Source organism: Polyodon spathula, chromosome 10, assembly GCF_017654505.1.
Source record: "Polyodon spathula isolate WHYD16114869_AA chromosome 10, ASM1765450v1, whole genome shotgun sequence".
NCBI classification, from domain to species: domain Eukaryota; kingdom Metazoa; phylum Chordata; class Actinopteri; order Acipenseriformes; family Polyodontidae; genus Polyodon; species Polyodon spathula.
Window position 1 is genome coordinate 23261685 of NC_054543.1, and position 11138 is coordinate 23272822.

Sequence of the window (11138 nt, forward strand, 5' to 3'; positions counted from 1 at the left end):
TCAAACAGGTACATTTACCATTAATTATACATATTTTTTTGCAAACTTAAACTGGAAACAGACAATCAATTTCTCTGAAAAGAAAAAAAAAAACTATTTTTGAACAAGACAAAATTAGTCCACTGCAAAGTTGCAAAAGTAAAAAAAAAAAATGTACAAGAACCCAATGTATTGCACATGACAAATATTCACATGCTGTTTTCTTAATGGTGCAAAAATATGATAGATTAAATTAAAAAAAATTTAAAAAGATGAAAAAGACCGAAAACAGCATAACGTACCAGATTTGAACGGACACTTCCATGTTTTCAAAGCAGAAGTTGTTTAGGCATGCGCGAGCAACCGCAGTGCTCTGAGTACCACTTTTTATCCGCGTACCTGGAAATAACGCTACAACGGTTTTGAGGAAGGTGTCCCGGGAATTCCATGCCTTCCTTTGCAGTACCATAAATTCATTGTAAGTTAGATCAATCAGGATACATATTACTGCCACAGACGCACGCTATTAATTGGTTAAGAGATTTTAAACTTTTAACAACACACTTCTGTTCAGAGGTCCCGTTGTGTTGTACCTCTTCAGTTATTAGCACTGTGTTTGCGCATTCGTCCCAGTCCGTTCGTCCGAAGATGCCACCATCTGCAGACTTGCAGCTTCCCAACGAAAGAGGGGTCAGTGGACCCTGCTTCTTCCACTGAGTACCACAGGGACACGACATTTCAGGGGTACGTTCCTTGCTTGCGACATGTATTGTTAATCCAGTCCTTAATTGTTGGTCATTTTTAAATAAATAAATAAATAGACGTCTGGTGCTCTGTTGAGTTAGTTTGTCCTTTTCAATACTCCGTAGTGTTTAAAATACAACCGCAGATGGAGTTCTGAAGTAAACCACAGGAAACAGAATTTGCAAGTAAGTGGAAAACACGTCGGAACCGTGGAGTTAAAAAAGAGATACCGATTGTCTTGCTGTCAGGGCTGTTAATCTGAGCTCAGAGAAGTGCGTATCTGTGATGCGAGGGGCACACGAATTTGAGTTAAGCAAGGTTTCATTTTCTGTCACCTGGGGCACTGATGACAGCTACTCAGTACTTTAGGCCCTAAACATTGTCATTTCTATGTGTTAAAGTGTCAGAATACACAGATACCACGTTAATATTTACAGAATATGTTTAAACATTATAAGTAAGGATTATAATAATTAGAATATTGTGTAGGCACTGGTCTGTTTACATCCGGTCCTCTGCTGTGACATCGCCTCTCGGGCTGCGTAGCTGCAAAGCTATTATTATTATTATTATTATTATTATTATTATTATTATTATTATTATTATAATAATAACAACGACAACGAATAAACTGTTGTTATTTGATTGCAATAACTATATATATATATAATATATATATATATATATATATATAATATATATACATGTATTGTGTGTTGTGTGTTATGTGTGATATATATATATATATATATATATATACAGTTTTGTCGCTGAAAAGCGAAAATCGCGGTGTTACTATTAGTGCTCAAATGGAGTGGTTTTTCAGGAAAGAGAATCGTAACTTTAGCTACATTCTTATTTTTCCTCGAATGGTTTTGTTTGTTACTTGTTCTTTTCGGTAATGTATGTCGTTAATTTCACATCACTAATACCGATCCTTCTATTATTTATATTCTGACTTTTTCTGTATGTGAAATGGTCAGACCTACAGTACCTTTCAATAAGTAACTAACCTAATAATAAAAAATGTAACTGTGTTAGAGGCGTGATTGAAATCTACACTTAAATAAATTACTTTGCGTTTTAGTTGCAACCACCAGGCAGACGCAACATTGTCACCAGTGTACCAGCCTGCTTCCACAGACAGCCAGGATGTGTGACAGCGATGATAGTTTGTGTAGGTGAGTATTCATTATCTGAATCATTGTTACTGTAGCCGGGTCTGGGACAGGTATCCCAATCGCTATATCTCTGGTATATTTCTGTCAAATTTTCAAAATCTCACAGTATTTCTGACACCATTTACACAGTCCCTCATATCCTGTGTACAGGTATCCTTCGATGCACAAAATAAAATAAAATAAAACTGCAGCAGAATGCAATGAGATCCCTTTTAATCCATTCCCAGTTCCAATACCCTTTTAATCATTGATCAAAATTACAATTAGCAGTATTCTGTTAAAATGAGCTTCTCACAGTGACAGCAAATTACTTCAGTTGGAGTCACTGTTAATCAGTTAGATTGGCTTCAAATGAAAGCAGTTGAACAATCTCAACAATTATTATGTCTCTAAAATATCAATTCCAATTCTAATTTCTTGGAAGAATTCAAATTCAAATGTATTCTAATTGCTTTTAAAAAGGAATTGAAAATGGAATTCCCCAACCCTGCTCATATTCCAACAAATATAGCTTGAAGTTAGCGTGTGAGTTTGTATCAGGGGTTTCAAGCCAAATGTAAATACACTAAACTACACAGTGAATTGGTTTTCCCCTAAACCCCATAACCCTCACTGCCACCAGGTTTTATCTGTATTTATCTGTAGTAGAATAAACACCACCAGTTTACTGTGCAGAAGAGGGAAGAGTGTGTCTCTCTGTGTGCAGCTATGTCCAAACATTTTGCATCACCCTATAGGATGAACTCATTTTGCTTGATAAATTTGAATAAAACCTGCTGAATAATGTACCACTAAGATATTTAATTATATACCACTTTGTAGTTTTCCATATACTTATGAAAAACTGGCAATCATTTTAAGTCGTGACATTTTGAAATCTAACATGAAATTTTTTTTTTTTATGATGTCTCGGTCCTACAATTCTAGGTGATGCAAAACTTTTGGCCATAGTTGTATATTTATTTACTCTTCTGTCAGATTTCAAAATTAAAATACTCGAATATTCCAGAGCTGTGATGCCACCTGTTTCTCTTTTTAGATACAAGCCCTCCAGGTTTCAGACTCGCTCTGCAGCTTCAGGTAGGTGTTGCTGGTCTGTCTGTCTGTCTGTGGTTAATTTTTTTTTATTGTTATTATTACTGTAATGCAGTACAACATATACTGTTTATTTTCAATTCAAAGTTTAATTCGAAATGAACGAATATTTAAGTATATTTTTTAGTTTTGAAAGAATATTGGAACATGGAAAACCCTTGTTCGTCCAGCACTAAGAAATACTCTAGCACAAAAATGTATTGGACAAAAACTTTCGACAGACTTTACAGTGTTGAGCGATGTTGTTGTCTCTGCCCCCCCCCCAGCCTGTTCTCTCCAGGGTCGCCCTCTGCGCACCACTCTGGCAGCCCTCCAGCAGCTCCTCTCGTGGGTTCACACTCACAGTCGCCACTGCCCCCTGCAGCCCTGCCACAACCCCTCCCGGGCAGAGAAAGCAGCAAAGTGCCCCCCGAAGGTGACCCACTGGGCCTGCGGGGCTGGGCACAGCTACTCCTGGGAGCTCAGCCTATTGGTGGAGCAGACGAGGCCAGGGGGTTGTCCCCCGCTGGTCAATGGAGGGAAGATGAATCCCAGGAGGAAGGCACAGGGAGATGGTGAGAGGAGAGAGGCTGGCTCGAGTGTGGAGCAGACACAGCCTCACAGTGCCCTAGGAGAGCGGGGAGAGGAGAGGAGACAAGCCCCTACTGTAAAGCAGGAGGAGGAGGAGGAAGAGGAAGAAGAGGAGAGGGAGGTTGTGACTCTGTTGCAGATGGACTGTGAGTCGGACCCAGACGAGCTCAGCCTTTCTGGAGAAAGTAAGATTGAGAACATAGAGAAAGACTTTCAACTGAAACATTTGGCAGGAAACTGAAGTTTCTTTTTCTATTTCTAAGATTAAGTCCTGTGACACGGTTTTCTAAAGCTCCTTCCCCTCTGTAGGGTATACAGTAAAGCAAAATTAGTGTAATTTAATGTGTACTTATGTTCCCCGAAATATATAATAAAGAGGATACACAATGATTCTAAGACATAAACACAGAGGTTATTTATGTTTCTGTGTTTTCTGTTTATACCATGCATAATTAACCATCTACTCATGATGCTAGATTAAATTAAGTCTTTCATTTTTGTTTTGCGGATTAAACATCGCCGTTGCTGTGGGGAGCTCTGAAATTCAGAGCGTCACAAAGCTGTTACAGTGACGTCACACTGCTACAAGCTGGCCACTGAAATAGAAGAAATAAATGTGATTTGGGAAAATCCACAACATCAGTTCAGTTTATTGTCTCTCTCTTCTTCTAGAGTTCCTGGATCAGACAGAAATGAATGTGGAGGCAAATGACTTGCAGAGGTAAGGGAAGAAAAGAAGGAGACGAATTTCCTACCATTAGTGCAACATTGCTTAAAAGACACTTCAGTGAAAAGGCCATATTTTTACAGTTCAGATTCTGTTGATGTCAGTATTAATAGACCTTCAGTATTATGTCAGCCACACTATTAACCCTCTGCAGTCCAATTATTCCATTTGATCTGCTTGTTAGGCTCATCAGGTCCAATTTATTTTCACACGTGCTGTTTATTGTACACACGCTGCTTAAAATATTTTTTTTCAGAGTAAAACAGGTTTAAAAGGTATTCAATCTCAAAAAATGACACTCAGTACTGTATCTCCAGCCAAGCCCCACCCCTTGTTTGCTGTATTTTTCATATACCTCTTTATAGACTTCCATACTGATAAGTCCTCTCTTGATCACTCGTTTTATCATCAAACTCCTCAATAATGCGATCCAAGTCATTATTTTATTACTATACCATCTCAAAAAGCTCTGCAAATGTCTGTGATATTCTTTGAGCTGGATGCAGAAGCAGCTGTCTCCTTTGTTTATGTCCTTGTTATCTCTGTAGTTCATGGGGCTATGAGATACGCCCTTTTTTCAGCTTTATTCAGCTCCTATTGGTGTCACTTGGCCATTGAAAGGTTTCCTCTGCTTTTTCTGAAGAAAAAACAACTAGAGACCTGTGCTTTACGTCTTTTTGATGATGTTGGATAGGGTCCGACATCGGACGAAAGGGAAAATTGTAATGTCGGACTTGGTCCGACATACGACCGCAAAGGGTTAAGGCCACATTGTGTTGGTCCCTTGAGTTCATTAATAGAAACGTTTTCCTGTAGTCTATTTCTAACAATTTGCACATACTGTATAGTAACATTAGATTGATAGTTGACAACATTTGGCTATTGTTACAAAACAGTCATTGTGTTTGGTCTGTGATGTGTATCACACTGATGTCCACTGACCCAGAGAAAAGTGAAAAACAGAAATGAGAGGCTGGTGAATTAGTCTGCTGTCTGCCACACCTTGTCCCCCTGATTGGAACCCAGGGCTCCAGACAAATATGTAAGGCAGGAATAAGAGGCTAGTATGTTTACATCTTCATTTTATTCAATGTTTTGTCTCCCCCAGTGACCATGCCTATACACTGCCACACCACATAGTGAAGAATGAGGCAGAGGAAGGGGGAGATGTGGGGAGAGAGGATGAAGGTGTGGAGGGCAGAGGAGGAGGAGAGTCTGGTGAAGATGCAGAGAGTGCGACTGACCCCAGGGATTCGGAGTACCAGCAGTCTTCAGAGGAGGGGGACAGGATGGACCCAAATGACTCTGACTATCGGCCCTCAGACAGGTAACTCAGAGAGACGGTTCAAGGGGAGTGTGTCGGGGGTCATCACAGGGTTAATTAATTGCATGTTTCTCTTTCTCTCCTTGCTCTCTGCAGCTCTGGGGAAGGAAAGCGTGTGCGTTCAGTGAGGTAAGTCACACAACTCCAAACTGTCAGTTGCTGGCTCTCTTTCCATAGGAACCCTCACTCTCACAGACTGGGGGACAGCTGGTTCTCCCTGGATGATGGGCATGTAGTGGAGGCTCCTCTGCATCGCCATGTAGGTATGTAGATTTATGTAAAAGAAGCACTTATTCTATTGTAGCTTAACTTAGACAATACATTATTTAGCTACTTTTAGTAAGATTATCAGAATATGGGGCTTTATGGCAACACCTCCTTTTTGAAGTTTCCCTTGGTAAAAGCACAGTCAAAGTGTAATAAAGCACAAACTGCAGAATTACAGTGTCATGTTCATGGAAGTGTGCTTTGATAAGGACTCTCTGTTTGTATTTATGTTGTTGCACTAGCATTTTGATAATATCGAGGGAATTGCTTAATTGCCATGAAACTTGGTAAGAACATTCTTCTTTTTGCTGAGTGCAGCAAATACTAAAATCAGCCAGATTTCCAGCCAAAAATCTACTAACATAAATGGGTAAGAATATGCAAGTGGGACGCGAGTCAGCGGACCCAAACATGTCTTCCAAACTTGGACATACTTAACTTGAAGTATAAAGCCCATAATTCTACAACAGCAAATAAATTTAGATAATACAGCACTCCGACTTTCAGCAAGTCTACAACCTGTGTTGTTGTTCCTAGCAGTGCAGAGCAGAAATAAGACTCAACTATACAGAGAATAAATATATATATATATATATATATATATATATATATATATATATATATATATATATATATATATATATATATATATATATATAAAAAAAAAACACACACACATTTGTGCATATACTGTAAACTGGGACCAAAACAATCACGTCCCATGATCCATGCATAAGCCAGCTTAGCCATGTTTCCCAGTTTTACATGTTAAACGCTACTGATTCCTTCTTAGCTAGCCTTTTAATTGGTGCAGTAAATTAATAGGGTTGCATGAGTCCAGCATTGTGGCTACAGTGCTTATGAGAGGAGGCTATTGTGTGTGTCTGATTGAAACTATAATCGTACATTGATCCAGAAACGGTGAGCGACACAATGATAGTAAAACAATTTTGAATCAATCAAACATTTGCCTTTTCGAAAAGCCCATTGATTTCCAGTCCAAAATTAGCTTTTTATTTGGTCTTAATTACAGGAGCCAGCCCTCAGTATAGTCCACACAGTCAAAGTGTGTTTACTTTAAAAAGCATTGTTTAAAACACAGAACAAGGGGAATCTTGCTTTCAGCTGTATTTAAAAAAAAAAAATAAAAAAAAAAAATGTGTAGTTGCACTTTATCATGGTGTATGAAAGGCAGTATTTTAATAATACTGAAGATCATGGTGAGGATTTGTCTTTTGTGTGAATTTTAGTAATTTTTCTGAGAGTTGTTTTTCTGATGAAAAATTTATCACAATATTTTTGCAGTTTTCTCATGTCTAGACTATTAATTTACCACAGTTTACCCTGGATTTCCATGTTTGTTAATATGCTTTACCATCCATTGCTATTCTTTACAATGCTTGCCTATGCCTTATCATACTATCACTGTGCTGTTACTGAGGGTCACTTTTATAAGCCACGCCCCAGTGCCTATTGTGCCCGGCTCACAGTGTGTCATGGTCTGAGTTTGGAAAGTGACCCCTCTGTGACCTTTGCTTTCAGGCAAAAGGGGTGTGTCTCCTGCCCCTACAGGGATTGTGGGAAAATGATCATGTCCCAGAACGGTCTCCGGGTGAGTCTCGTTTCCGCTCCCCTTTTGTCACAGAGGAATTGTGTGTGTGTGTGTGTCTGTGTGTCTGTGCACAACATTGTTCCGAGTTCATTGATGTTGTATTTTTCTGTAGGCATCTTTTTTTCCCCTCTCACTCTTGTGAAGTCCACTCTTCCTGTCTCTGTTAGTTTGAAGTTCTTACTATTTCACGCTGTCAGAAAACACTGAAAGCTCCCTATTTCTCTCCCCTCTGTCTTTTCTCCCTCCCCTCCCTCCCTTCTCCCTCTCCTCTCCCTCCCGTCTCTCTCCCTCTCCGGTCTCTCTCTCCCCTCCTTTATCTCTCTCTCTCCCCTCCTCACAGCTCCACATTCTCTCCTATCATAAGCGAATCCGGAGGCTGACTTGCACCTTCCCCGGCTGCACGCAGAGATGCCTCAACAAGGCCCACCTGAAAGAGCACCTGACCAGACATAGCAGTGAGTGTGAAGAGGGGGAGGGGTGGGGGGGGGGGGGGGACTAACCAGGAACTCTCAGACTGTGAAGAGAAGGGGGGGGGGACTGGCCAGATACAGCAGTGAGTGTGAGGAAAACAGGGGAGGGAGGGGGACTCCGACTGTGCCAGATACAGCAGTGAGTGTGAGGAGGGGAGGGAGGGGGGACTAACCAGGCACAGCAGTGAGTGTGAAGAGAAAAGGGGGGGGGGGGCTGGCCAGATACAGTCGTCACACTCCTCCCCTGGAGGGGAGGGGGATTGACCAGGCACAGCAGTGAGTATGACGAGGGTCACTCATACTGGAGGGGGGGATTGACCAGGCAAAGCAGTAACTGTAAAGGAGGAGAGAGGATTGACCAGGCAAAGCAGTGAGTATGAGGAGAGGAGGGGAGCGGGGGATTGACCAGGCACAGTAATGAGTGTGAGGAGGGGAGGGGAGGGGAGGGAGGATTGACCAGGCACAGCAGTGAGTGTGAGGAGGGGAGGGGAGGGGAGGGAGGATTGACCAGGCACAGCACTGAGTATTCTGGGGAGGGGGGATTGACCAGGCACAGCAGTGAGTATGAGGAGAGAAGGGGAGGGGAGGGGAGGGGGGATTTACCAGGCACAGCAGTGAGTGGGAAGAGAGGAGGGGAGGGAGGAGGGGGAGGGAGACTGAACAGACACAACAGTGAGTGTGAGGAGGGGAGGGAGGACTACCCAGACACAGCAGTGAGTGTGTGAAGAGGGGAGGGAGGGGCGTGTGTGCACCCCAACACCAATGGGGCTCAGTTACAGTGCCATGGTGAGAAGAACACTATGCCCCTGTATTGTATAAGTTGTTCTTTTAATTTGAAATCATATACTATTGTAGAGCCCTGTGGCCTCCTTCAGCATAGTGTGTCTAATTTGAGCTTCTCTCACTTGTCTGTATGTGCTCTGTTTCAGATGAGAGGACATTTGTGTGTGAGGTGTGCAACAAGGGCTTCAAAACCAGCAAGAATCTGACTGTACACAAGCGCATTCACACAGGGGAGAAACCTCTGCAGTGAGTGTCCACACACACAGAGCTCGGCAGTATCCAGACACACAGAGCTCGGCAGTCTCCAGACACACACAGCTCGGCAGTCTCCAGACACACACAGCTCGGCAGTCTCCAGACACACACAGCTCGGCAGGTCTCCAGACACACACAGCTCGGCAGTCTCCAGACACACACAGCTCGGCAGTCTCCAGACACACACAGCTCGGCAGTCTCCAGACACACACAGCTCGGCAGTCTCCAGACACACACAGCTCGGCAGTCTCCAGACACACACAGCTCGGCAGTCTCCAGACACACACAGCTCGGCAGTATCCCGACACACAGCTCGGCAGTATCCAGACACACACAGCTCAGCATTATCCACAAACACACAGATTTGCAGTATCCACACACAGAGCTCTGCAGTATCCACACACAGATTTCTAGAATAGGCAATATGGCATGTTGGCATCTAAGAAGTTTTAAACCAGTAGTATTTACCTCAGTGCTTTGAAGTTTGTGAGGATTGTCTGTTAATTAACTATTATTTACAAAACACGCATTTTAAACAGTAAATGAAAATGAAAGTTTAAACACTGTAGTAATTTACTTAACGTTTAGTAAAAAGTGCCTTGATTCAATGGATATCTTGCTTACAGCCTTACTACAAATATCTATGAACTGATTGTCCAGTCACTCATCACATTATTTAAATTGTGTTCAGCTTACGACAACACACCAACTGGACACCATTAACTAAAGATCAGCCAATTTGATTTCTCTAGCTGATCTAAATAATAAGTGATAAATTTAACTAATAATATCCTGATGTTCCGCTATCATACCCTAACACACATGCTATTCCATCCATCTTCTTTCCCTCCCCCTCCAGGTGTGAGTTTTGCGGGTACACCTGTCGACAGAAGGCCTCTCTGAACTGGCACATGAAAAAGCATGATGTGGAGTCATCCTACAGCTTCTGTTGTGAGCTCTGCGGGAAGAGGTTTGAGAGCAAACTGAACCTGCACTTCCACAAGGGCAAGAGCCACCCCGAGGCCATCTCCACCCCCGACTGAAGAGCTATCGACTGGGCCATTGACAGAGAAACAGACAAGAAAGGAAACACAGAGGCTGTCTCCACCCCCGACTTGAAGAGCTATTGACTGGGCCATCGACAGAGAGACAGACAGACAGACAGACAAGAGAGGAAACCCAGAGGCTGTCTCCACCCCTGACTGAAGACCTGTCGACTGGGCTATCGACAGAGACAGACAGACAAGAGAGGAAACCCAGAGGCCGTCTCCACCCCTGACTGAAGAGCTGTCAACTGGGCCATCGACAGAGAGGAAACCCAGAGGCTATATCCACCTCTGACTGAAGAGCTATCGCTGGGGCCATCAACAGTGAGACAGACACAGACATAGAGGAAACCCTGAGGCTATCTCCACCCCCTTCTGTCGACCGACACACACGCAGACAGACAGACAGACAGAGAGGAACAGACAGAGGAAACTGTCTGAACTGCGACTGTGTCAGTCCGTGACTCAGAACTCGGTCACTTTTCTGATGGAGGAAGTGAACTAACGAGGGTCCAAGGTAAAGGGGCCTTGGGGGGCTATGTATATATATATATATATATATATATATATATATATATATATATATATATATATATATATATATATATATATATATATATATATATATATATATATATATATATATATATATATATATATATATATATATATATATATATATATATATATATATATATATATATATATATATATATATATATATATATATATATATATATATATATATATATATATATATATATATATATATATATATCTTATATATATATATATATATATATATATATATATAATTATATATATATATATATATATATATATATGATATATACTTATATATATATATAATATATATATATATATATATATATATATATATATAGAATATATATATATATATATATCTATATATACTTATATATATATCTATATATAATATATATTTATATATATATATATTATATATATATATATATATATATATGAATATATATATATATATATATATATATATATATATATATATATATATATATATATATATATATATATATATATATATC

The 11138-nt window shown here is 40.7% G+C and overlaps 1 protein-coding gene across 2 annotated transcripts; it reads left to right on the top strand.

Annotated features, from left to right (window-relative positions):
- Positions 1–383: 383 nt before the first annotated feature.
- On the top strand, positions 384–10467 carry LOC121322511 (zinc finger protein 692-like). Of its 2 annotated transcripts, none has more exons than XM_041262611.1 (11): positions 384–723; positions 1811–1904; positions 2944–2984; positions 3266–3754; positions 4242–4290; positions 5405–5623; positions 5717–5749; positions 7430–7499; positions 7840–7954; positions 8899–8998; positions 9867–10467. In XM_041262611.1, the coding sequence occupies exons 2-11, from the start codon at positions 1876–1878 to the stop codon at positions 10048–10050; spliced, it is 1329 nt and encodes a 442-aa protein (XP_041118545.1). In that variant the 5' UTR covers positions 384–723; positions 1811–1875; the 3' UTR covers positions 10051–10467. The 2 variants fall into 2 exon arrangements, with proteins under 2 accessions (XP_041118545.1, XP_041118544.1); XM_041262610.1 differs by lacking the exon at positions 384–723 and adding an exon at positions 812–908.
- Positions 10468–11138: the final 671 nt, after the last annotated feature.